Source organism: Aulonocara sp. 'chitande type north' Nkhata Bay, linkage group LG2 (genome assembly GCF_057382095.1).
Source record: "Aulonocara sp. 'chitande type north' Nkhata Bay isolate Kocher_YH1m ecotype deep benthic linkage group LG2, A_spYH_male_GT1.1, whole genome shotgun sequence".
In the NCBI taxonomy this organism is placed as follows: domain Eukaryota; kingdom Metazoa; phylum Chordata; class Actinopteri; order Cichliformes; family Cichlidae; genus Aulonocara; species Aulonocara sp. 'chitande type north' Nkhata Bay.
The window spans coordinates 34989152-35016331 of NC_141345.1; the positions used below are offsets into that span (position 1 = coordinate 34989152).

The 27180-nt window shown below is 40.9% G+C and overlaps 1 protein-coding gene across 3 annotated transcripts in view; it reads right to left on the reverse strand.

Moving 5' to 3' along the window:
- The window catches only part of fgfrl1a (fibroblast growth factor receptor like 1a), a 67714-nt gene that overhangs the window by 21056 nt on the left and 19478 nt on the right, over positions 1 to 27180 (reverse strand). For 2 of the 3 annotated variants that reach the window (XM_086260429.1, XM_086260425.1), the window contains exons 3-4: positions 19149 to 19421; positions 17542 to 17601 (exon numbers count right to left, since the gene is read on the reverse strand). In XM_086260429.1, the coding sequence (XP_086116555.1) occupies positions 17542 to 17601; positions 19149 to 19421 (333 nt within the window). The remainder of the gene's footprint in view (positions 1 to 17541; positions 17602 to 19148; positions 19422 to 27180) is intronic. The other variant, XM_086260435.1, reaches the window with a different exon arrangement.

Below are 27180 nucleotides of genomic sequence, written 5' to 3' on the forward strand. Positions count from 1 at the left end.
GCTGTTCGGAGAGGCTGGCTGCATAAATAAGGTCTTAGAAAACGTAAAAAACAATGTTTACAATAAATCAAAGCCTTGTAAAGTTAACTGACTGGCCAGTTGCACAGTTCTGCACATATTCTGCTCATATGAAGGCGGAACATCTATGGACTATTACCAAGTATATCATTGATGAACTAAAGGAACACAATGAAATAAAGGAGTTTTACCACTAAGTGTTTTTACCATCAAGGCTTTCAGAAGACTAAATAAACCCAACCGAGAGACGGAATGCCAAAAAAACGTCAAATAAACTCACAGAGAAAGCTCCCTGATCACCAGAATGAAAAAGCTGACCGCTCAGAGCTGTGTGATTTTCTCCAGCAGCATTATTCCTGCTTTCATAACCTTGTTCCCAGCTGTGTAGATTCTGCCTACCGTTGCAGCAAAAACCAAATGTGTGTAGTCTTATGGCTGATTGGAGATGTTGAACATTTCAGGCTTATCTAACCCATAATCCCCTGCTCTCCACCTTCTCTCTCTGTATTCTCTCCTCGCTGAAGTAAATACTTACACAGTGTGTAAGTTTCTGCTGTTAAGTCAAACAGAACTCTTTTGAATGAGCAGACTAAACAAAAACATTTTAAGGGGAAGCCTCTCGTATGCCAGCATCACATTAGAAACACAGCATGAGGACTACAGAGCAAAGGTGCGTGCATCAATGAATGTGGTTAAGTGAGTATGTCTAACTCTGAACAGGGCTCTGTAGTTCCTGAAACTGAGCGGCCCACAGTTTGATCTTGTGCCATGAATGGGCTCTACACACTAATTACAGCCACCTGTATGTGTGTGTGTGTGTGTGTAAGGTATGAGTAGATGCATGAGAGAGGAGGGTGACTGTATGGTCATGAATAAAGGCAACCTGCTGTTTCCACTCTGTCTACACACACACACACACACACGCACGCACACACACATTTGTAGGAAAAAACTATCATAGCATCATGCGTTGAGGAGGTAGAGGTGCTGCTTTCCACTGTTGGGTTAACCATCTGTGCGCGTGTGTCTGGTTTATGTCAGATCTGTTACATTCACCTGAGGCTTGGCTGTATTTCATAACCACGCAGTGGCATGTCTGAGTCTGTATGTCCAACTGTCAGTCACTCAGTAAGGTCAAGAAGAAACCAGAAAATATTCTAAAGCTAATCATACGAAAAACCCAGATTTTCTGGCTACAAAGAGCGGAGTTTGACAGATTGGGAGCACTCCATAAATCCACAAAATATACATTTTCTTGAACTCTAAAAACCGATGATGTTCTTTGCTGATCTTTTAATCAAGTGCAAGTGCGCATACATGCTTTAACAGTGCAAGGAATACAGTCAGAGTACTATCTCATCAGTAACACTTGGGTAGAAAGCGACAAAAAGCTTTCCTACTACAGTGACCTTGTGGCAATAGTTCAGATTTCTTTGCTTTAGATAGTCTAATATAGGATACACTTGCTAAGAACCAGCCTGCTACAAATAACCAATCATCTTACCAAATGTAAGTTTTGAAACTATGTAAAAACGCAAAAAGAATAAAAAGGATTCAATAATGGAACATGCGGCTCTGGTCTACAACTTACATAAGTAATTTCTGGTAATTTCGAATACACAAAATTAATTAAACCTTCAGCTTTCTAAATGTCTTTTCACGTCTATACTGAAAACACACATGGAATAAAATGCTTATAAAACAAAAGTTAAAAATCTGCTTAGTTGTTCTTTGTGTCAGTAACTTGGCCTAAATGTTCTTTAAACAACACTTTTGTAAAAACTAACGCAGCACGTTACTTAACTACCTCCTGGAAAAAGTCATTCGTTACTTTCATGTTGCTCAGTGACATGAATGGAAGAAAAAACAAACAAACACTTTTTAACCAACCAGCATGCAGATAACTGAAGAACCTTTGCAACACAAGTAACAACATAACTGTAATGTGATTACTGCATTATTAAAGTAACTTGTTACATTACTGCATTACTTTAAAATGGAATGCAATTACACTAATGCAAACTTTAATCATTTGTTACACCCAACAGTGGTTGCTATGACCTGAACTGCTGTGGTGCTCGTGTGTTTTGCCCCTCAAAGCACCCCCCTCCCCCCTTTTCATTTTCTTGAAAGCACAACCTGCTTGGATTAAGTTCTGACTGCATGTGTAGCTACGAGTGTTGAATAACAACAACAAAAAACCCATTGAGAACAGAAAAGCCCTTAAAATTCCCAGTTCCTATGCACCAAATCCTCAATTAGCTGATGCTTCCAGGTAACTAATTTAAGCCAGAGAGTTGGGTTTTGGCTAAAAATGCTTGGCAATAAAAAATTGTTCCAGGAAGTAAATCCTACCACCCTATAGGCTCGCAACAGCTACAGACTTCTCAGTACAGATCCACTGTACAGCTGTATTAAACTGTAGTGTTCCCTTTGTTCTCTATCTAACAAATCCTTTTCTAAATTAATTCATATTAAGTTTATAAGCTACAAGTCAGTGCTCTTGTCCACACTGTGTCTGAAGAATAAAGCAGGACTATAAACTCAAATTTCTCCTCATTACATGCGTTTACCACAGTGTCATTATGTATGTAATAAATACTATACTTGAAACACTAGTGAGCAGTGAATTTATATTTTTCATAATCAATGAAAGCTGTTATGATACACATTTTCTCCTCTGTAAAATGGAGCGCACTTGTGCTGCCAAAGTTCAAGTTTAATGGAAAATTATTGTACGTTTAAAAACACGAGATGTAGGGCTGGGCTATATCATACCGTTCACGGTAATACCGGTGTAATTTTGGGCAACGATAGGAAAATGAAATATCGCGATAGAATATGGGTAAAACGCGCATGCGCAGTGACTTTGTTTACATACGCACATGGCGGAGACGCAGAATGAGAAGAGCAAAAGCGGCTCGTTGAATGAAACGGATGAACCAGAATTGGTTTGTAAAAATGCTGCAACTTCAGTGGACCTGTTTAGCTTTCGTCCGTCAGATACACAACAAAGCACTATTTTTGGTAGAGCATGCTAGCGGGCCGTCGTTCTTACTGTGTTGTTTGGAAAATATGGCACACTTAAAATCAATCCTTCGATTTTTCTGAAACTCGACAGTGATAGTAATAATAAAAAGTAGCTGAAGGTCTGTGCCATAGTTCAAATTACTTTCAAATGCAACTGCTATAGAAAACTAAATGGACTGTATCGGTATTATGGTTGCATACATATTAAGTGGTAACCAAGTGCTAACCAAGATATCCACGACATCTAAGGGGTGTATGTCTACATATAAATATATCTATATATATATATATATATATTAGGGGTGCAACAATACTCGTATCGATATTGAACCGTTCGATACAGTGCTTTCGGTTCGGTACGCATATGTATCGACCAATACAAAATTTTTTATTTATTTTATCAACTTTTCTTCTGACGATGCTGTCTGTGTTGAGCGCTCGGTGGATCTGCGTTCGATTACTCCGCCTAGGCTGCACTGTCGAGTGCAGATCCACTGAGCGCAGCACAAGCTAGCAAGGTAGAAGCTAAGCTCGTTGCAACATGGCAAATTGAACCTCCCCCACCCTCATTCAGAGCTGGCGTTTGGAACTATTTTGGTTTTCATGTGAAGCATGACCCTGATGGTAAGCGCGTCATGGACAAAAGTAAAACAGTATGTCGAATGTGCCACGCAATGCTCAATTGGTGGGAACTAGTGGGTTAGCGCAGTTATCTTGTTAAGGTGTTGACGCTGTCCAGCTCCACGCACAGGGCAATCCGCGGTAACTTGTTAACGGAGATTTGCTGCTTCATGGCGTTGACGTCATTTTAATGAGATTAACGCTGACAGCACTAGTGGGAACACAACGAATATGACTGCACATTTACGCCGACATCATCCTAGCGCAAAGACAAGAGGAAGCAGACAAAAACAACAAGCACGCATGCTACAAACTTTACCTGAGTCATTTAGACAGCCATTAGCACATGATTCTCCTTATGGGGACCTGATATGTTTAATATGCTGCTGAGAATATATCCCAGAAGAAGCGTATAGTAGAGCTTTTATTTTGGAAAGAGCCATTTCTCTGTAATAAACTCTCTTTTCCAAAGATGAGTGATTTCTCGATCAGATAGATTTATTTTTATTATTATTATTTTGTTCTTTCAGCAACATTAATTTTAAAAACTGTACTTTTGAGTTAAAATATATATTTATAATTTTAATAAATGACAAATTAAAAAGGCATGAACATTTTTTTGTATCGAAAAAATATCGAACCGTGACACCAAAGTATTGAACCGAACCGTGAATTTTGTGTATCTTTGCACCCCTAATATATATAGTTAAATTATCTCTCAGGTGGCTTACCGGTGTACCATTAATAAACCTACCTACACGTTAAACCTATAGAATAGAGTAAGGCAGAATAGTTTTATCCATATAGTGTCCTGAATGTATTGAAACGTAATATACCAACATAATAATACACAATTGAGGGCTTCTACCTGTTTTCCTATTGCTGAGCCCAGGCCCTAACTAAAGGAACGGGATTTTTCCATCTGGGATCGATAGCAATTTTATTTCCTCCTCATTTCTGCTACAATGAGTCAGTAGTTGCAAAAAGATTCACCAGAATGTGCCAGAAGAATATACGGTAATGAGAGTTCAGTGATATCTCTTCCAGCTGACAAAGCACAAATCCTGTCTTATTCAATCACCATTTGATATTATTTAAATACACAATATGTGATTAGCATGCTAGGTTTTTATGGAGTGTTAATAAGTGCAGATCCGTTTTGCAGCAGTTGTTTATATGTATGGTATATTTTCAGAAACTGTGACCCTTGGCGGTCAGACTTAATACAACAATGAGGCCTCGGTTTAGTCACGAAAAACCAACACATGAAGTATCTTGAGCTCCTCCAACCCCGAACATGGACTGTGTCAGAGCGTAAAATATCAACAGGGTGGTGAAATAACATACAGGCACAAGTGGTTCCACACACTCCCTCATAAACATCACACAGCAATGGGATTTATGAGTTCTGAAAACATACAGTAAAGGATCAAGTTTTCAATTTTCTTTGTGTGTTGGTTAATGTGAAGTACGTGGGTGTGTGTCTGTGTAGCACAAGCATCTGGCTAGGTTTATTTAGTTTTTTAAAGCCTCAGTATGAAAGTAAAGTATTTAATTTGTTCTTCTTACTTTTCCTTTTCACCCTTTTTTCCATCTGTGTGTTACTGTGATGGTATATAAATCTTTGCATGTGCGCTTATTCGTGTAGCTGTTTTACATCACTGTTCACACTTCGCTGAAAGAGGAGCAGGGTCAAGCACTGAACACAAACAGAGATTAGCCAAAAATGGAGACAATATGGACGCCATGCAGGAATCTGGCAAACATACAGCTGCAGTGTAAAGCTTTAGCCATGATGGAGGCAATCCAGACAAGGTCAGAAATGATTCAGTGGAATTACTGAATTACTTCACGTTTGCTGCTCAGAGGGGATGACGGAGGGCCTCTGAGATAACAAAAGTGGAAACCAAGTGTGTCAATGTACTATATAGATGGGTTAAACAATATTTAACATGCATGTGAAAGGATGCACATATGCATTGCTGTAAATGAACTGGAGCGACAAGTTTCAGCAAAAACACAGCACTAAAGAATGTGGTAGTAACAATAACAGCATTCAAACTCGAAACATTTGTGACTAAAACACTATTCGTCAATGATCTGGACAACGTGCATGACTTATTTTCCCACGGTGTGCTTTACATAAGCGTTAAGTCTGACTAGTTACCAGTGACTTAACCAACAAACAAAAAACAAACAAACCAAAAAAAATAAAAAATTAATTACATTAAAAAACTATTTGAAAAACTTGTTTGAGACATTGCTTTACAAATATACTGAGGTATATGATCTGATAGGATGCAGAAAATGCACCGGCTCTTAATGTTGCACCAAGTCAGATATATTTAGTAATTTGCTCCAGCCTCAAATCATCCTGGCTCGTAAAACAACTGTCATCTTCCAAAAATAGATGATGTCCCCATCGATAAATTATTGCTTCCTCGCCAAGTGACGAACCTGCTGCTCAGCAGGGGGCAGAAACGCTGCAGCAGTTCCTCAAGGATGCGAAAACAGCAGCAATGTGCTTGTGTCAGTGTTAAACGACTATTATGCGTTAAAAAGCAAAAGAATAAATCTGGCTGCAAATGAAACATTTAATAAAGTTAAATGTATGTCCTACAAATTATTGTTTTTGTACCGACGGGTTTGTATTTATGCATAAAATTACCTGAGTGTGCTGAACTTGTAATTACTGCATCTGCCTTGATTTATGTGTGTGTGGGTGCCTATAAGCATACGTGCGCTCTTTTATGTCTGCGTGTGGACAGCATTTGTACCTGGTTGTGTATGCTTTTGAGACTGTGTGTCCGTCCAGCTGCTGCGCGTGTAACCCTAGTAAACTTCAAGGCAGTGCTCTGCTCTGCAGAATTAACGAATCTCTCACATCCATCGCCACGTGCCGCCTTTGAAACAGACACCGACGGCCTCGGCTCAGCACTCTCAATCATTCTCTCGCTCGCCCACCCTGCTCTGCCCTGTATCAAATTATATTCTAGTCAAATATCTGCTCATTAGCAAAAGTTTTGTCCCCAATTAACCTTTTTTCTCTTCTTACATTGTTTAATTCATTTTCACAACAGGCAATCGGTGCAATCAAGGCGGCTGAAAACAACCTTTCTACCTGGGTTTCCTCCCAAATCTCAGTTTCTACTTAAAATAGGACTTGCCTGTTGATAAAGCTGATCAAAACACTTTCTTTCTGAACACTTCCATAAGAAGTAAAAACAACACATTGCTTCAAATTTGTGCAGAGAGTGAAATGAAGAGTCTACAATACATAAGCCTGGAAAGGTCTGACCATATAAAACAATGTTCTAAGATGTTTGATGTTTGGTAAAAACCACGTGGTACTGTATGATGTGCCCTGCACCTGCTCACTATACATTTCTCCCTTCCTCTCATGTACAATTGGGCTCCATCTTCTACGCCCTCTTCCCAACAATGAAATTCAAGTTGACTGACAGCTATTTTGTCACAGTGGACAAACAACAAGTAAAAAATATATTTCCTGACCAGCTGAGGGTGTTGCACCAAAAGCTAAGTTTTGAGTGCTGTGATTGCTAGCAGATTGCTGCTTAGACCTCTAGTTTGCATGGAAGATGCAGACTTGTCTGCAAACACTTGGAAACAAACCACTGAGCAGTAGCGAAACCTTAAACGTGTCACGCAAACTGGAAACAGAGAGCGTCTGTCTTCAAAGTAAAAGTTATGCCTCACTGCTGAAGCAACATATTCACTTTAAATGAACAAATGGTCTCTGTTTCCAGTGTGAGGTGCACTTTTCAGTTTCATTAGCCGTTAAGTGTTTGGCAGTCATTTCCATACAAACTGTGGGCGACTGCGGCAATCTGCTAGTGAGCAAGGCAACTGCAGCATCATATACCTCTTTGCAACCAATTTCAAGCAGCAACAGCCAACAACCTCTCACCTACACCTTTTTTCCTTGTTACCAGTGGTTGCCAGACAGTCGCTAATACAGGGGTGTCGAACTCCAGGCCTCGAGGTCTGGTGTCCTGCAGGTTTTAGATCTCACCCTGTGGCAACACAACTGAATCAAACGATTAGTTCATTACCAGGCTTCTGGAGAAATTCAACACATGTTGAGGAGGTCATTTAGCTATTGAAATCAGCTGTGTTGGATCAAGGACACCTGCAGGACACTGGCCCTCGAGGCCTGGAGTTCGACACCTGTGCGCTAATAGGTGTGTAGGCCTGTGTGACTGGGGCCTTACTTGTCAACTCCTAACCTGCCAAAACCCCCACCAAGCTGGCGTTCTAATAATAACTGTAGAATTTTTTTAAGTCTGAAACCCAGAAATTACTATTCCCTAACAAAGAGCCCGGTCTGTAGACCACTGCTCTGCTTACTGCTGAACTCTGCTGTGATCCGTGCTGGAATGTAACTGTCTAGCCACACTTCAAAGCGAACACCGAACCTGTTGAGCGTGAATATGCCACAAGTGTGCGGATGAGCTTGTTAACTTTGCACAAACATGCACGTATCACCGTTTCGGCACGGATCTGCACGGGTGCTCATTAGGTGTTCCAACGTGCGTCCCCATGCTGTTGTGTATGCATTTAATTGCGTACATGCTGACAATATGCGGTTGTCTTCTTGAACTTCAAAGTTGCTGGCATGCTCTGCTGTGTGAGGCTACATGCTGAGAGGATGTCTTTGATGAACAACTATTTACAACAATGTAAAACTAACCCTCACATCACGATGCGCCGCTGGGCCATGTTTCAACATGACTCACCCCAATTCCTGCTTTGTTCAACAGTCATTCTTGTTACTCAGAGCTGTTTGTGGATTAATAACAATGCAACTTTTTGTCTACACTCAGTGGGATGCTTTCTTGCTCACCTCAAACTGTCGTATTTTACTCCCCTAGAGAACATTTTAGTAGAGAAGATAACTGCATTCATTCTGTGTGTGTTCCAAGTACACGCTGTATCCCAGGACCTATTAACTACATATTGACATGCACTTCAAAGTAAAACAAAATAGCACGTTTCTTTGATAGTGAATAAATTCTGCTAACAACCAGCAAAACCATGGTGACACTGCTGGAAGCCTGTGAATGACCGAAGGACACTGAAACAGACGTCTGCCTTGATCCAATCGATGCAGTATGTCGGACCGCTGTCTTTTCGACCTAATGAGGTGTCTGAAGTCATGATGTAGCAAACCATCACTAGTATAGTAAAGAGAAAGGAATCTGATGGGTCGACTGGATGTTAACTTTCTGGCTTGTTTAAATTATTTAAAAATTGTCTGACAGCAGCGATACACACTCCTTTCTCACTAATATTCTTACTTCTGTTTTACCTTATAGCTGATACTAGTAACTATTCTTTTGGTCACTAAGAGCACAATAGTTTAAATCAGACACACGTAAAGCTAAACGTTAACTGTCAAAAAATATTAGCCTTGATTGCAACTGTGCAGGCAGCACGGTTGCATGGTGGTTAGCACTGTTACAGCACAGCAAGAAGGTCCTGAGTTCAATTCCACCATCAGGCCGGGGTCTTTCTGGGTGGAGTTTGCGTGGGTTCCCTCCGGGTGCTCCGGCTTCCTCCCACCGAGATAATGCAGTTTATGGGGATAGGTTAATTGATTAATCAAAATTGCCCATAGGTGTGAATGCGGGAGTGAATGTGAGCACGAATGGTTGTCTGTCTCTGTGTGTTGGCCCTGCGACAGACCGGCGACCTGCCCAGGGTGTACCCCGCCTCTCGCCCTATGACAGCTGGGATAGGCTCCAGCGCCCCCCGCGACCCTGAAAAGGAGAAGCGGACGCGAATGGATGGATGCAACTGTGTATAATCTTATGTCAAAGTGCTAAATTCAGTATGTTTGATACATAAACACTTACATGGCGATGAACACAGAATAAATCACAACACAAATTTAGGATTGAGATGTTCAGGCAAAAAAAAAGGAGGGAGGGAGGCTGACGCAGCACTTAAATCTCCAAATATCATATACTCATTAAAATGCAAACAGCGTTAGAAAACAGCATTGTGGAGAGGAGCTTGAGGTCACGGCCACAGAGTGTGTGGTGTGTGTTTTCGTGTGAGTGTATCAGTTTTCAGGATACTGTCACACTGATCAAACTCAGGCCTGATAGCAGAGGCGCCGTAGACCCATTGCTGTATTTGCCTAAGAACCATGGGGAAAACTACACACACATCTTACCCAGAGAACAGAGAGGGAAATGTATTGTGCATGCATTTTGGTGAAATATAATGCGCTGGAATGCTGCAAAATTATGCAAGTAACTACATGCAGACCCACACCTGATGGCTCGGAACAAAACCCGTCTGTTGGAGCTCATTTCTTCTTTAATGGTGACGTTATCTGTTTCAAATTACATGTAATTTCTTAAGATATTTCTGTCTGCGGTAATTTTCTCTAATCATATTTTTTCTTTGCTTATTTCATTCCAGCTATGCCGAACGTTTAGAAATAGGCGAGATAAAGCATTTAATCAAACTTCCTGAAGCTTAAATAGATATGAAATAGAGGCAGCTTTAAAAAAACTGTTTAGACTGCATACCTATAAACACATGACAGGAAAACACTGACAAGTCAACAAGGCTTCATCAAATCCAGATAGAGCACCAGCTTTGGGATGCATAGTTCAAACTGCGATAAACATTTTGATAAGTGGAACAAGTTTGAGTGTGAGTTGTTCTGTCGTATCCTGTCCTGCTTGCTGTCAGTGCAGTGACATCTGGAAAAGCCAGATGTAATTGCTGGAATCCGAAAAAGTGACAAAAAGAATAAAGGAGGGAATCGCTGAGAATAATTTGCTCTCCATGTCGTCATTAAGACATCAAAGCGAACGCAGAAGATACAGAGCCTTTCAGCGTGGACACAAATGCACTTTGGAGGAGAAGAGTAACAAACGAGGGAAGAACAGAAAAGAACAGAGGGGAAGGGAAGAGGAGGGATGGTGTGTGCTGAAGAACCTGTCTTTGGCTTTGATGACGGCACAACAGTGAAAGCAGCAAAAGCAGACAAAAGTTTCTAAAACTTCAAACGAAAGCTTTTTGTAGCACAGGTCTGCTCGCTCTTTCTCCCCCAGTTCTCCATTCTCCCCCCCCCTTTTCTCTTCAAACATGTCTTTGCTAATTGCCAGACCCTGTTCTGCCCTCCGCAGGCTCTCCACTCCTCTCAGGTCTATTCAGCACAGGGGTTGTTACAGAGGGAAGGCCTAATAACGTGCTCTAAGTGGACAATGGAGCCTGCGGGGCCAGCGACAAAATCCTGGTCTTAATGAGAAAAGACTCCTCGAGCGAACAAGCAGGTCTGTCAATAGACTGGCCTATTATGGAGTTACAGGGCAAGGTGGGAGGGTGGGGGTGTATGGCATGTGTGTTCCAAGTTATCTGCGCATGAGTTAATATCTATGTGATAGAAAATAAATAAATAAATAAATAAATAAATAAAATTAGTGTATAAAAAGGAAAAAAATACACGCGTCTAGGTATGGCAGCATGAATGCTTGCGTATTTGTGTGTGTGTGTGTGTGTGTGTGTGTGTGTGTGTGTGTGTGTGCTGCTACCCCCTGAGGGTAACAATAGTTAACAGGACTAATCCTCTAGACCGTATAATGGCCACTAAGCTGTCTATTCAGAAGTTCAGCTCCCCTGCTAACTCCTCCGATCAGGCACGAATACCCACACTCAGCCATTCACTTCCCTTTCCTTCGTTCTTTGTAAAACTTTCGGGAACTTTTTTTGTTGTTGTCTTGATCAGTATATCATTTGATTCATATCACATAGCTAATCGCATATTTAAGTATTTTTAAATGGAAATATCGTGCTGCAGTATCCCTCATGGTTTCAGCAGTTTAAAGTATTGTTTATCTGTTTAAACAGAACCCAGAGATACACTATTATCCAACTATTATATAACTTACATTATTCACAGATTTATTTGACGTACTACATGTTAGTTATCTGTTGCGCTACTCCCTCCTCTTTCTTAATCCCTCATTTCCTCCCTCCTTCTTCCCTCCTCTCCTCCATCTTCCCCTCCTCCCAGTCATTTGTAGTGTGTGTGTGTGTGAGAGACTTCACCAATTAGTTTTTTGGAGAGGTTAACCCCACTGCTGTGAGTTTGTAGCGTCATTGTTGCTCTGTGTGAGGGACTGCAAGTTATGCAGAGAGGCTCTCCGAAGCACCTTGTTTGCTTTCATTTGCAGGTGGGGTGAGGCTTTGGAGTGGCAGTGGGTGGCTGTTAAGTGATGGGGGTGCAGGACACATCTCCCATAAGGACCCACTCTGGAAACAGCGAGTGTCTCCTTGAGAGGCTTTGTCGATGCCTCTTACAATTGCACCGAGCTCTCCCTGCTAAATCACCTGCTCACATCTTAACTTGTTGATTCTCTAACAGCAGGCTGTGATCTCTAAATGTATCATTTGTTTGTTAAAAATGTATACTTTTATCTGCAGTTATCTTTTGTGGTGTCTGATGTCCAGGATGGACAGTTATCAAAAAATGTAAATTTGGATTATGACTCTTTTTTGGTTTAAAATAGAGATTAAATTGGTAATCATGCTGACATTTTCTGTCTATTCAAAGTTAAGAGGTTAAGAGCTTCTCTTAAGCTTATACGACTGTGTAAAAACTTTGCAAAACAGAGCATCTTAAATTAAAATGTTTTGTCACACAGTAATCTCTGGTTCCTATGCTTAAAGACAGTTAGATTTAAGGGTTTTAAACCCTTTGGAAGCAATTTTATGAGTTTATAACAACCAAAATCAATAAGAATTAATAAAATGTTACTGAATTTGCACTTACCTATGTCATTGATGGTCATCAGAAGCACACAGCGCACTTATTCTTAGTACCCCATCGAAAAAACAAGATGTGGTTCCGATGTCTAGTTCGGCATAAATGTAATGCGACATGTGTTCTGTGAATTTATTAAAAATATAGATTTTTTCCAAACATTTTTTAATTGTCCATAATACAAAATGGTAGATTTTTATAGAAAAACATTTACCTTTAAGACCTTTTAAAGAATTATAACCTTAGCTCTCCACTCTTCCACTTCAAACCCAGTTTCTACAATTATATTTCCTCCAGTCTAGCTTGCTTTCATTGTGATATGTCCTCACCCTCCCTGCCTTTCAGATTCTCCCATCTTCTATCACTGTTGGACACGTCCGCCTTAATTGACAAACTGAGATACTTTAAAGCATCTCGCATCCTCAAATTTTCAGTTTCGTGTAGTTTTACCCATATCTGGGGACGGAGTGCACTTCATGATGTGAGTGATGGGGCATCAAATGATACATATAAAACCCTGCTACATTTCTTATTAGTCTCATGTTTTTCACTCAAAGGACGCTGCTGTGCCAAAACACACAGAGAGGTAACATTACACCTCAGATTAGCTGTGGGAGAGTTGCTGTGGAAACCAAGGGTGAAAATGTGTTTGCTTTAGAGTTTTGAGGAGCTGGTAAATGAAGTTAAGATCAAATTCCTTCCTCAAACAGAATTAACAGAGCGCAGAATACAGCAAAGAGCAAGACGGAGAGGATACGTAGAGGTCGAGTGCCAGTAAAACAGAAATACTCTGCATACTGAGCAGTACTGTCTTTACTCAACAGCTGTATTTGCTATTAAGTTGACTTAAAAAAAAGCAATTACAGCATTAAATTGCTACATTATAAGTTTGTCAGAACGTGTAATTTTAAAGAAAGTTACCTGCACTAAAGCTTAATGGTTTTTCCCAGCCCATTAATCTTTCTGACACACGTACGGCTCTCACCTGATAACCCAACAGTAACACATTAATACAACATCTATGAATCAACCACAATGTTAAAACTACCTTGGTAATACTTAAGCAGTCTGGATGGATACTTTGGCTCCTGTGGATCTGTTTGCTCGGCGCACACACTCTTGACGGCACTGAGATCTGTGAAGTTTGGAGGCCTGGTCAGTGCCTTGGCCTCTGAGCTGTTACCGCGCAGTTGCTGTGGTGCAGCAGGGCACACCGTCCTGCTAGTCTTCCAGATTCTTCCACAATCAAGCAGATGGTGCTTTTCGAAGTTTTGGCCATATATTGTCGATACCAATATGCATTTAGCTTCTACTACTAGCAGTAACTACATTAGAAGTAACGAGTGGGAAAGTGGAAGCAGATGTCAGTTTTCCCTAACTCTGAATCTAACTCTGACACACGACAGTGAGAGGAATGGGAGGATTTCATAGAAAAACTGTAATTTAAAGAGTTTTCAGCCTTCAGTTAGACATACCACTTACACTCTCTGTAATCATATGAAACGTGTGCTTCACTTCAGTTTTCGGGTGGATTTTCTCCTCAAAATGAGTCACTGCTTGGGCCTTGAGAAAAAGGCTTGTTGACTGACAGATGGCATCTAGTGCGGAGAATTGAAGTCAAAGCTAGCACGGGGTATTTAAGACCCATTAGGGGTCTGTGAGAGCTTTACTTGGCGTACAATCAGTAGAGAAAAAGCCATATGCACTCAGACACACACACACACACACATGGACATACACAGATGTTAATGGAGCATGAAGGCAAACAGAAGGCAAAAGAACGAGGAGGTGAAAGACGCTCAAGAGAAAAGACGTCTCCTCTTGACTGGTAATGCTGAAGGAATCCAACTGCAGGAGGGTTTTGAGAGAAATACAAGAAGGATATTTGAGGTGGATGAAAAAAGGACGGGAAAAAAAGCAGAGAGAAGGTGACTGTGAGAAGAGTTGGTTGTAGTTTGCATGAGAAGTTAAGAGAGATAAGTATTCGTGGCTACTATTTTCCACAGACCACCTCAGTGTTAGGTAAAAGGAGACGCAGCAGATACAACTCTCCTTATCCCTACACTGCTTTGAATGCATCTCAACCTGTTAAGACAGCTTTTCCAAGACTTCCGTAGATTTTATTGTTCTCTTTTATTCTCCGGCATTGTTGACGGCTCTGTTTTCTTTTGCTGCGTCTCCCCCATGTCCATCTTCTTTCCTCCTCTTTGCTGGAAGTGAAACGAGGCAGAACGAGAGGATGTGGGACAGACAAGCGTGAAATGGAGGCAGGGGCCTCTGAGGAGTGTGCGACTGTGCTGATGTCAGTTTGCATCTGTATTTTGTCCACATTTGCTGGTGACATGTGCATGTGAGGGATTGGACAAATATTTTCCTGTCCCGTCTTGTTGACATGTATATGCAAAAAGATGCAGTAAATATATCCATGTGCATCTTAATGTTTATCGTTACAAGAAACAACAAGGTGGTAAACAGCTTTTGAAACCTGAACCCGTTCTTTCTGCTGCGTCATATCTGCCTGAACACGCACGCATACACACCAGCATGTTTACATCTCCACAGTGCCACCCTGATATCCGGAGCAACAGCTTTGTCTACTTCACTGTAAGGGCGGCGTGTTGTAACAAAAGCAGGACCAAAGAGAACGGAACAAATGTGATGCGGAAACGAACAAAATGACTGTGACAGGCGAAGAAACAGGCGCACATACACTCTTTCAACTCTGCCCTAACTTTCTGCAACTGTTGGCCGAATCAAGCATAAGCTCGTGTCATTTTTAAATGCAAAGACTTCTGGAATACAATGTAACTTATTTCTGATTTTTACCATACATTATTAAAAATTCCCAGCTGAGACTTCTTCAGTTGAGAATCTAATAAAATTATGCGCTATAATGAAACAGGTATTTCCATAAGGAGAGACAAAGGAAGGGAACTTCTCCTGGAACCAGATCCCCTGCTATTAAGGCATCTTTAAGTTCAAGAGGAGGAGGGGTAAACAACGTGATGATTTCTGGGCTCTATCTTAAAATGACAGCTTTTTTAATGTTTTGCGCTTTTTACTGAGGACCTACTTCCTGTAAGGCCTCAAATGCTAGAGTGAACACCAACTAACCTGAGCAGAAATGGTTAATTTGTCAAGTAGGTGGATGAGGTAGCGAGGGCAAGACACTGGGTTACTTGAGATTCATTTTAAGCTCTGCGCAATCACAGACACATACTTTTCTCTCTTTGCGTGTGACTCACACCAATTAAGTTGCAAACCTTGGCTGCCACTACATCCTCTCCAGATGAGGCACCAGATATCTCAATTAAAAAAATCAGAAATTTGAGAACACGAAATAAGAGGGGGCATCAGGATGGAGAAACTGACGGATGGCGAGATGATGTTGGTCTGCAACGTGATCTCATGTGTTAGCTTCTGGCCGGAAGACAGCTGCGGTCTCACACATGCAATGCAGTTTAATGAAGAAAGACTGAACGTGCAAAAACGAGCTGGATTTGCTGTCAAAGAAGTGCAGGCCTACCAGGAAACAAGCAGTCTCAGGCAACGATGTGAAACCATTTATTTGGTGTGCAGTACCACATTAAAGTTTCATGACAAACAGGGCGGAGCTGTGTGATGTCAGGAGTTCACTGCTATTAGTGGGCTAATCCTGGCATTAAATCACCAGATGTTATTGAAGAAACAATAATTTTCTAAATCAATTTTCTTCATAGTCCTGCTTTGGTTTTTGCCATTTGTCATGTTTAATGTTGTGATTTGTCTTGCTTCAGTCTTCATTACGTAGCCACGGCTTGATGAACATAAATCATGTACAACCGTATTTATTCAAACATACGTTAGGTCGAGGTTTGATATCTTTCTCTGCCTGTCTTTGCGCTTTGTTCTCCAATTATGAACAGATGTCAGCTGCTATGGTTGAGCTCTTAAATCACCACAAATCATCATGTCACCCACTTGCGAACAGACCTGCATATGCACACTGACACACACGCACGTGCTCATTAAAACTCAAAACCGCATTTTTATGCGCACATGCACTGAAAGCACGCCTAAATGCAAGCATGCACGCACACACACACGACTCCAAGCCATTTCCTTCCGTCCTTTTTATGCACAGTTTCCCAATTCTGCTCCAGACATGCTTTCATTGTCATCGCATCTGGTTTAAGCTATAAATGTTCTATAATTCATTGCTCTAGTAAAAGAAAAAAAAATTCACAATATGAAAAGACAAAGTTAAAGAAAAGCGAATAAGGGAGAACAAAAGAGAAGAAACTGCACGAAAAGACTGCGGGAGTACGAAAGAGAAGCTTGCCTCGCCTTTTCAGTTTTTTTGAAGGTCACTGTGGTTTGTAGAGCAGAAAAAAAATCTTTTTTGGTTTCACTTTATTGGTGGTCCAATAAATCTTCTCACAACGACGCATGAACATACGCGCATGCAAAAGTCCTCAAATAAACAACCACACACTCACACAAACACACGCACACATTTTACTTACAAACATTTTCCAACCTACACACAATAAAAGAACTAACCCTTCAAAGAATCTTCCAATTTCCCCACATCAACAAAAGCCTGCCTTCACAAAATGCCTCTCCATGCCTTCCAACCACTGAGGCGGAGTACAGTGGGTGTTTTACGGCAATCGAATGCTAAAACATCTGGGGAAAATAGGAAACTGTGAAAATATTGGTACAAATTAAACGTGGTTGGAGGAAAATGAGCCAGCTGACTGGGGGAAGGAGGAATGAGCGCTGATATTGGGTGCTAATAAGAAAAAGGTGTTAAATGATACTCTTGGTTAGAAATTGAGAGGGAAATACAATAAGATGCAGGTGTGGGCTCATTACTGTGAAACAGACCGGTCATAAGATAATTAACACAGGACCACACAGGTAAGGAGGGGAGATGAAAGCGAAGAGGACGTGTGGTGGAAGCAAGGAAGCGAAACAGTGAGAGAACCCTTAGCAGAGCAGCAAAGTACATCAAACAGAGAAACAGGTAAAGGTCCACAGAGTAAGGTATTGCAACAACTACTGCTCCATGCTCTGAGCATCCTTACCAATGTAGATTGATCCAGCTACGAAAACAGTTTCCAGAGTCTGCAAGCCACGATCATTTTCTATTGGAAACATACAAGTTACATTACCCTGCTTGGATTTTTAATTAATTACATGTACATGTACATGCATGCAAAACTCTCAAGCCAATCCTTGCTGCTCTAATGAGCTTGAAAGTCAATATATTGTATGACTGTCTACTTTTGCACAGTTTACTTTGCTTTAAGTGGAAAGGATCCTATTCTCAAGTTTTGATGTTGTAATTCACAGGATTGGTTCTCATTACCAGTGAGACTGACAAACACATAATATACATACATTTGCCCAATTAACTGTGCATAGCATGAACGTGTGTGTGCATATGTGAAGTGAGTGAAAGGGACAGTGAATGAGGGAGGGGAGAAGGGGGCAGCAGCTGCTTGCCTGGATGACCTCAGCGGCAGCTGTTGCCCCCCAACCCTTCCACCACCGCCCCCGCCCTCTGTATGCCAGCTTGCCTTTGAAGTTCAGGTCAAGACCGATGCAGCTTTGAATGCATACCGATAATAATTACAGGAAAATAAAAGGATATTTTCGACCGGCAATATGCAAATTTATGGAAAACTGGGACTGAAACTGTATTGTTGACACTATAACCGAAATTCAGACCTGTCATTTCAATGATAATAAAATCTATGCTGTATCTATAGGAAGAAAATCTTCATATTCATTGATAGATAAAACGCTGCATCATTAGGTTTTCTGCGAGTGTTGTGTTGTCTAAGATTTCAACCTGGCTCCTGTTAACTTTGGTGCATGACTTAATTTCAAATTGAAGATACTTTTGTCCTTTTAAAACACCGAATGAATGAATTTGCATCGGAGCATTTCACTCAACCCAGTCTTTGAAGTGCCGACGCAGTATAGAGAGTACAGCTTTAGTCAGATTCTCTGGAACGCTATGCAGCCTTAATCACTCTGCTGGCATCCACTCTACTGACTGAAACCTGACACACACACACACACACGCGCGCACGCACACACAGAGACACACACAAAATCGGGTGGCATGTGCACAAACTCGTGGAATGAAGCGCGCGCGCACACAGACGGGTGTGGAGGTTCACCGGCACACAGACCCAGACACACGAGCAGGCAAAGACAGAGGCTTGCATGTGTAAATGTACGCTGACACACTGTCCCTCCAACAGGTATTTTGTTTACATGGATAAGAGTTGAGGGAAGTGGTTATTTGAGTCCATGTACATAAAATAAAATACACACTTGTATTTGTGCAACAAGGTTGTCAGAGGAGTCACAGACTACTGCCTCCACATAACAGCTCACCCACCCAGACACTAACAACAATACAGCCTTCTGGGCATTGTATAGGAAAAAGAAACATGGCACAACAAAGCCTCTTTTATAGTGGCATTAACATTGAGACGCACACACAGATGAGGAATTTCCATGCCTCCGGACTAACAGTTTGCATCGCCTGCACTGGTGCAACTCAATTTTACATTTACCATTTACTTGAAGCACAAAATGATTCATTTCGTGCTCAAACAGTTCTACTACGTAATTCATCCAAAGGTTCACATTGATGTCTCATGCACCAAACACTTACCTATCACAATAAGTGTGTAGTTGACATTTACGCTGCCAAACCCATTGGTGGCCTTACAGATGTAAGTTCCTGCATCGTCCATCTCCACCTCCTTAATACGCAGAGCGTGCTGTGACACCCTGAACCGTGTCCAGCCCCTGTGGATGTTGCGGCCATCTTTGGTCCACATGATGAGGGGAGGGGGGTCACCCTCCACAGGGCAGGGCAGCTTAACCGTGCGACCCAGACGTGCGCTCTGCCGATGGTTCACCCGCTCTGACACCCTGGGGGGACCTTGAGGGTAGAAGAAAAATGAAAACTTTAGTACCGGTAGTAGCATCAGCAGTAAATTCAGCCTGGTTATGTAAGACCTGAATAATTAGTATATTAGTATACTGGGCATGAATGAAGAGTGTGCAACTTGATCTACGAGAAAATGGATCATTCTGACCCCTCCAAGAAAAAGACAAAATACTACAGTTTTGAACAAATTTGTTGTTTGACAAGCTCATAAGTTAGATTATAACTTAAATACAATCTAATTATTCCAGGAAGTTCAAGAAGTAAGTTTACTCCTTGGTAAATTTACAGTCTTAAAAGCATCCATTGGAAGCAAACACAAAGCCAATTAGTAAGTTTAATATCATTTGATATGCCACACTGACACGAAGCCAGGCATGACCTTGACCGCTCGGTAGCCGCTCTACTGTGAAATAGCACACTAGGAAAACAAAAGGGATTAAAGTAGCCTGATTGAATTGGAAAGGTGGGAGGAAATGATGGAGAGAAATGGAGGGGACAGAACAAAGAGAGGGGGGGAGAAACAGAGGAAGGAAAGAGGGAAGGTAAGAGGAGAAGCGAGGAGGAAATGAATAAGGGAATAAGGGAGTATGGAATTTAAGGGAGTAAGTCTGCGAAGAGAAAGGGAATGAAATACGAGTGAATAGGACAGGCATACAAAGAAAGACAAACAGAAACACAGAGAGGTGGAAGCAGGAGTGGCGTGGGAGTTAACTCGTTTCTGAGCATCTCTGTTTGACCTTGCATTACTCCCTTTAGGTTAAAACAATACTCTCTAAATATAGCAATAAAAACACACAGTAGGCCACCATGTAGCAAACAATTTCCCAGCAAACAACAAAAGGCAATTGCAAGAAAATCCACCCTTAAACAACTAACTTCAGGTCACGTCCTGTAGGTTAAACATGTGAAAGAAAGGACAAACGGCGGTCCATGAAAACAGCGCGCCTGACAGACGTTTATCAAATCGATGTGGCCAGATACAGTTCAAACATTTCAGGTGCGTTTAATTCATTGCCCCCTTTGATACTGCTTAAATGTGTGCTTGTCAAAAAATGATTGGTTGGCTGTCGGGAACTTCTTCTTATGCTGTTTTTTGGTTGGCTTGTGATTGTGTTAGAGGTCGTAGTTGATTTTTTGTGCAAGGGAGAAAAGGAGTAGCCTGGTGTGGGGGGTTGAGAGTGAAGAAGAAAAGGCAAAGAAGTGCAGACTGTTTTAAGTGCAATCATAAAAGGTTTTAGGGGTAATCATTATAGTAGCGATCCACTAAGAACAGTGAAAGATTGACTAGTTTTATCACAGCTGGCATTCCAGTTTTTCACTTCTGTGTGGCTGGCGTGAGAAACAGGAGCGACGAGAGCCACAACAGATTATTAAGTGCGGGGCAATCCCAAAATTAAATTGGGTTTTTGAACATTAAGAAAATACATCATTGTCCAGCCGTGGAGCATTGGCACGCATGACATGCATAAATCATATGACTGTATTTTTAGGCTGAGTGGCATTACACAATCTATATCTCTTTATTTTCTACTAAGTGTGCCAAGTGAAAACCATGAGATGTCACAAGCACTTTTATTAAAACACACTGATTGAAATACACCACAAAAACATAGTTTCCTTACCCTGTTTCAAAATATACGCTCTTCCTGCATGTTGCTAAAGTCTTTCCAGAAAGTGCTAAGGCTAATAAACATGTCCATCTCCAGGCGTCTGTTTACTTGTCTCTTTTCTCATTGCCCACACCTAGACGTGATTCCATAAAAGCCAAATTCCCAGTGAAGCTGTTCTTATTTATATTTATCTTTTTTTAAAGCTCTGGGTACAATTAAACAGTTACTGAACTAAGATGACATTGTCACTGTTCAGTTCAGTCTGAATTCAGTCATTTCAGCAGTGTAGGGGCAGCACGGTGGTTAGCACTGTTGCTGCACAGCAAGAAGGTCCTGAGTTCAATTCCACCATCAGGCTGGGGTCTTTCTGTGTGGAGTTTGCATGTTCTCCCTGTGTTTGAATATGTGAATGAATATGCTGCTGCAACCTGCAGACAGAGGTGTGCCTGTGGTACAAAAGCAACACCTCGTGGGGCTAAAAATGTTGCTAAATGTAGTTTGGAGCAATGACGAAGATACATAAGTGAGCTAGGCCTGGTTTAGTCGCTGACTCTGGGGGTGGGGCTTTGTGTGTAGAGAGTGAGAGCAGATTATGGGTTATGGAATGCAACACCAGATTTGTTTAAATATATAAACAAAAACAAAAAAAACCCCTTAAAAAGGCTAAGCTGGAACTAGATTCATTCCTTCACTGTGCAGCTGCAGAAGTAGGAGATGAACAAGATGAAGAAAAAAATCCTAAAGAGGTGAGAAGAGAGTTATAAAAATGGGGGAACCGTTACAGTAGTTCCTAGCTTGTGCTAACAAGGAGGGCTGTTATTTAAACATGGAAACAGGATGTGGACACAGTGATGGATGGATGGAAGTGAAATGTGTGAAAAAGACATTAGTCATACAGGTATTCAGAGGAGCCTGCTCTCCTCCAAACTCATCATTCCTGGATAGGGGAATGTGTTCGTTCATCTGTATGGCTTTCTCATTAGGGGCCCGAGAGTTCACTCTTTCTCCTTTTCCTACCCTATACATCTATTCTTTTCTTTCCTGGTAATGTGGTTACATATCGCTGGATCTCTTGGTCTGCTTTTGTTATTTTCTTCTGATATATATCTCTCTGAACACACATAAAATCCATTTTTTCTTTACTTAGTGTGTCTGAAATATTTTCCCATCTTTCTTTTTCTTGCACACATTTACCTCTTTTGATTGGTGGTATTACTGCCACACAATCCTAATTCTCCTTTGTATTTATTTATTTATTTCTATCTTTTTTCTTCCTCTAAGATTGTAATCTTATTCCCCTTACCTCTAAACTACTCCACTACCAATCTTTTTTCTTGTCCGTAACCCCCTCCCTTCATTTTCATTTCCCCTGACATCACTCTTTTCCTTTCTGCCACTCCACTTTGCTCACTCTTTTCCTCTTTCAGCACACTCATTCACGCCGTCCTCTTCGTTCACTGCAGACTCTTTTCTTTTTCTCCCTCTCCTGGCTTTTTCACATTTGCGTGCGCACACGCATACACATACGCACACTTCCTCAATTTCGTCCCCAGGGTATCACAGGAACAGGACCTCTATCCAAACCTCTCAACTTTCGACAGTTAACCTCTTCTACATCTTCCTCCTCTACCTCTAAATTTTCTTCCTTCCCACTCTCTCTCTCCCCAGTGATGGGAACACACGAACAGCAGCCTCTTTTCCTCCTCCTCCTCCCCTGCTCCCAGGTCTTTGACCACAGAAAAGTCTTTTTAAATCTGTCTCTTGGGGGTGAAACTAAAGCAAGTAAAAAAAAAAAATCTTTCCTTCTTTTTCACGAGACGCAGTTCAGGTTGTCTATGTACTTCTGCACATGAGGCTCCTATTAAGTAAATGGTAAATACGCAGCTGAAAGTAGGTTTACAAAAATATAATATAAAAAAAAATAAAACATAACCTTCAACAGGAAGAAAAGCATGTGAATTTAAATAAATATAATGCATATTTGTCTTGAATTACGACACCAACGAATGCTAACTGGGGTCAGGAGTGACTAACCATCCAGTCCAAGTCCAGTCACTCGAATAATACTGGAGGTGTGGGTTAGAGATGTGTTGATTTACAAAAAACACAATTTTATTTCACATTGACAAGAAACATCTGCTAAATTGAACCACGGCTCATAAAAAAGAGGTCCTGGAAGACTCCGACAAGAAACATTTGCTTTGCATAAAGTAACTTTAATGGGTGGTAGATATTTATCACTTCACAGTTAGACAAACTGTCTATGAATGCAGAATTTAGTAATGAGTCATCTGCGATGTGCACAAAGAATTCATCTTAAATGAACGCACACTTTTAATGAGATAGAAAAGCAGCTATTTTCCAATTAAAGAAACTTCACTACACACCTGATGTTTACACGGACTGATGTAAACACAAAGTGTATAAGATTCCTGCACACTGACACCATCCTAATGAAAAAATACTGAACAGGAAGCATCATAATTTGGGAATGCATTGTTGCCTATGGGTCAGAAAAGCTGAAAAAAATCAGCTTTATCAAGGTATTTTATAGCATTAGGTCACTGTGGTTGTCTGCCAGCTGAAGCCCAGTGTAGTTGAGTAAAGCAGTTGGATAGTAAGCCTAAATATTGATGTAAATTGGAAACAGACAGACTTTACTTTTCATCAGTCAGCAACACTGTAGACAGGCCAGGCAGAGCGGTGACTAGAAAGATGCTCGATGTGGACGAGGCTGTGTGTATGTTGAAAAGTGGCCCAGAATAGGGACCCGAATAACAGCGGAGTTCAACACAAATTGGAAAAGCACTAAAAACATAAAATACTGCGTAAGAAGCACAGATGGAGGCTGCATTTTTTTTAACACCTAGTTTTACTTTAGCGCTTTATTTGTTATAACTTTGCTCTTCTTTGCCGCTGGCTGATGGACATAAGCAAGCGCAGCACACAGACTGGTTGTTTGTGACACTACCCCCTGGTGACAGTAAACATATAGATTATAGTCTGCAAAGTTATCTGTAGGCTGTCTGTAGGACCACCACTTAACCTGAACTTGGGGTCACAGGCTCATTTGTCATTTAGATAAAGACTGGACCACAGTTTACATCCAATCACTGTGAAGACCAGGTCATACTCACAGATCCCATTTACAAACTTTTTCTTAACATTGTATATAGTCAATTACAGTAATTATGAATTTCAGAGTGCCTGAGCATTACTGTCTTATCTTTTTGGGTAGTTGGCATCTTTGAGAAAATTGCAGGGCTTTAAAATGGGCTTCTCTTGCCCACAACTGACTTCCCACAATAATTTAAAGCTCCTTGAAGATAGTTTGTTTGTGCCCACATATGCATAAACAAATGCTCACCCCCTCTCTGTCTGCCCTATGGTTATACAGTACGGAGTATGTAGACAGACTGAATATGCACGTTGGGTATTCTGCAGCTTAACTACAGGAAAATATAGCCCACGTCAGACGCATGCTATTCCTGCAGGGACAGAAGCTTCCTGCTCAGAGCTGCACGATCTCTGCATGGACTGATGGAGAAAGTCTGAAGGCCAAATAAAGAAAAAATTAGTTCATACTGTACATTCTGTTCTTTCAGCAGTTACTCCCAAAACAACGGCAAATGCGAAGCTCAAGTTCCAACCTGGATGATGAATTAGTCTGTATTTGGAGCAAACACATACTTTCATGCACATTAGCTTCATCACTTTAAGCTCTTACTTCTCAAGATAAAATCAGTAAATTTATTCTGGATTTATTTTATGTAAGTTTACACTATCAACAGAATTCCTGGGCAGGTTTGGCTGTTTAGACGGACTATAGCAGTATAATCATCAGTTCTTTAGTAAATCCTAAACTACCCTCACCAAACGATGACCTTATATTCAGACAATATGGGGAATATTAGTTACTGTACTGTAGTTACTGTAAACAAATACTTAGAGTAGTACCTTAATATGCTACAAGCATTTCTTTTTTTTAGCAGAAGCTATGTCACGAATAAACTCTCTTTCACCAACTACACCCAATTATCCAATAGCATATGTACTGCGGCACTATACTGACTCATTTGAATCCAGTGCAGTTCAGTTTTATTTAGACAGCGCCAAATCACAACAACGGTTGCCTCTAGGACCTTTATATTGTCAGGTAGACCCTACAATAATAAATACAGAGAAAAACCCAACAATCATATGACCCCCTATGAGCAAGCAGTTTGGCGACAGTGGGAAGGAAAAACTCCCTTTCAACAGGAAGAAACCTCTAGCAGAATCAGGCTCAGGGCGGGGCCATCTGCCATGACCGGTTGGGGTGAGAGAAGGAAGACATGATAAAAGACACGCTGTGAGTTATTAATTCAACAGTATCTTACTCTAATACTCCAAATCTCCACTGTCCAAGCTGGGCATATAGAGAGGTGGAGGTTCTCATGTATAATACATATTATGATGACACCATCATATTGCCGAGCCACCATCTACCTATGGGCTAAAATTACACATTTTAAAAGTACAAACTTAGAAATGCATCATATGACTTTAATTTTATGACAATGACGTGCAAGTTTGCTCGACAAAACATGTATTATGCATGACATTATGACATCATCACACTGCCTTGTGACTACATTTAAATTTATATACTAGAGCAAGATCTGAGCATTGCAAGGATCCCAAAAAATGGCCTCAGTCGATATAATAGTCTTGTATGTTTGTCTTGTAGTTCTTCTCTGGCTAGTTAGCCCTGATGTAACCGGCCGTGCCCCACAGAAGGTCGAGTAAACTCACCTGGTTTGGCCCCATGTCCATTATTCTATATTCGCTCTAAAATTGGACACTTATTAGCAAAATTAATGCAAATGCAATTAGTTGTTACACTCAAGTACAAACAGACTGTTTTTCTGGCTCTGGGTGCCAAATACCACGAATACACGTCTGTGTTTTCTCACGCTAACATTTTGTGATATGACACAGTGACAAATTAACTCGCAGTTCTAATGTGTTTTGTCTGGTTCTCTATTTTGCATTTGCAGAAATTCGGTGATGATTGCCAGTGCTGTGCTGTTTATTCAAATCAAACTCACGAATGCATTTCACATAAGAATTTAAAAATTACAAATTTTCTTAGCATGGTAAAAATACTATCTATAGCGTAACTAGCATGGCAAAATAAGAGCTGCAAAATATCATCAGAAGTAGAGGAGCAGCATTCAAACATGACTTTTTTTAAAGCGCTAATTTGGTCATTTTTTGTTGTGTTGTATATTTTGGCAGAATGCGGTCGCTGGGGCTGAACCTTTATGTTTTTGATTGAGAGTTCTGGTCTTTTATTGCCCCTAACGTTCCAATGGTCTTTGAGTCAGATGGGTTTGCAGAGTCCAACACAACGTTGTTGTTGGCAGGCAAGCGAGACTGGGGCGAGAGGGGAGAGCCGAGGAATGCTTTTCATGGAGAGCTCTTGACAGCGGGACACAGCGCTGATGTACCGATCAAGGTAGAGGTGTGTGAGCATGTGTGTGCATCTGTAAAATATTGTGTGTCTCAAAAGTTTGGAACGCTGCAACACAAACGAATCCTCAGGAGCTCATTGTTATTACCAGGTATGTTTGAAAAGTAACATTTACGTCTTTAGTTCTGCCCTGTACTGTAGTAAAACTTAAGATTTTAAAAACCAAACTCTATGTGTACTTTCCTGCAGTACGCTTCAGTGACAATTTGTCTGTTCTCAGGCTTAAATTACACCAATACTCACAAGTGTGCTATTTATGCCTTTGGAGAAACCTTGCTGTTATTGTTTATAAGCCATATTCCATTATCACATCCATAGTTTCTAAACTGATTATAAACCAACAGGACTTCTTTTTGCGTAAGGCCACATTTAGCCTTTCAGGCAGCTTATTGGACAGAATTAACTCACAAAAAACTGAAATCTCACTTATCCTCTTCCTTCTTTTTCACTGACACAAACGCACAAACATAAAATAAGTTGATCTTATGTTAATTGAGGCAGAAACTGCAGAGCACAAAGTGTACAATCATTTGTGTATTTCAGGAGCTTTCTCACACAGACGCTTTCTTCTTGTTCTGACCCATTCACTTCCACTCCATCAGCAGGTCAGCTGCTGCTTGTTACC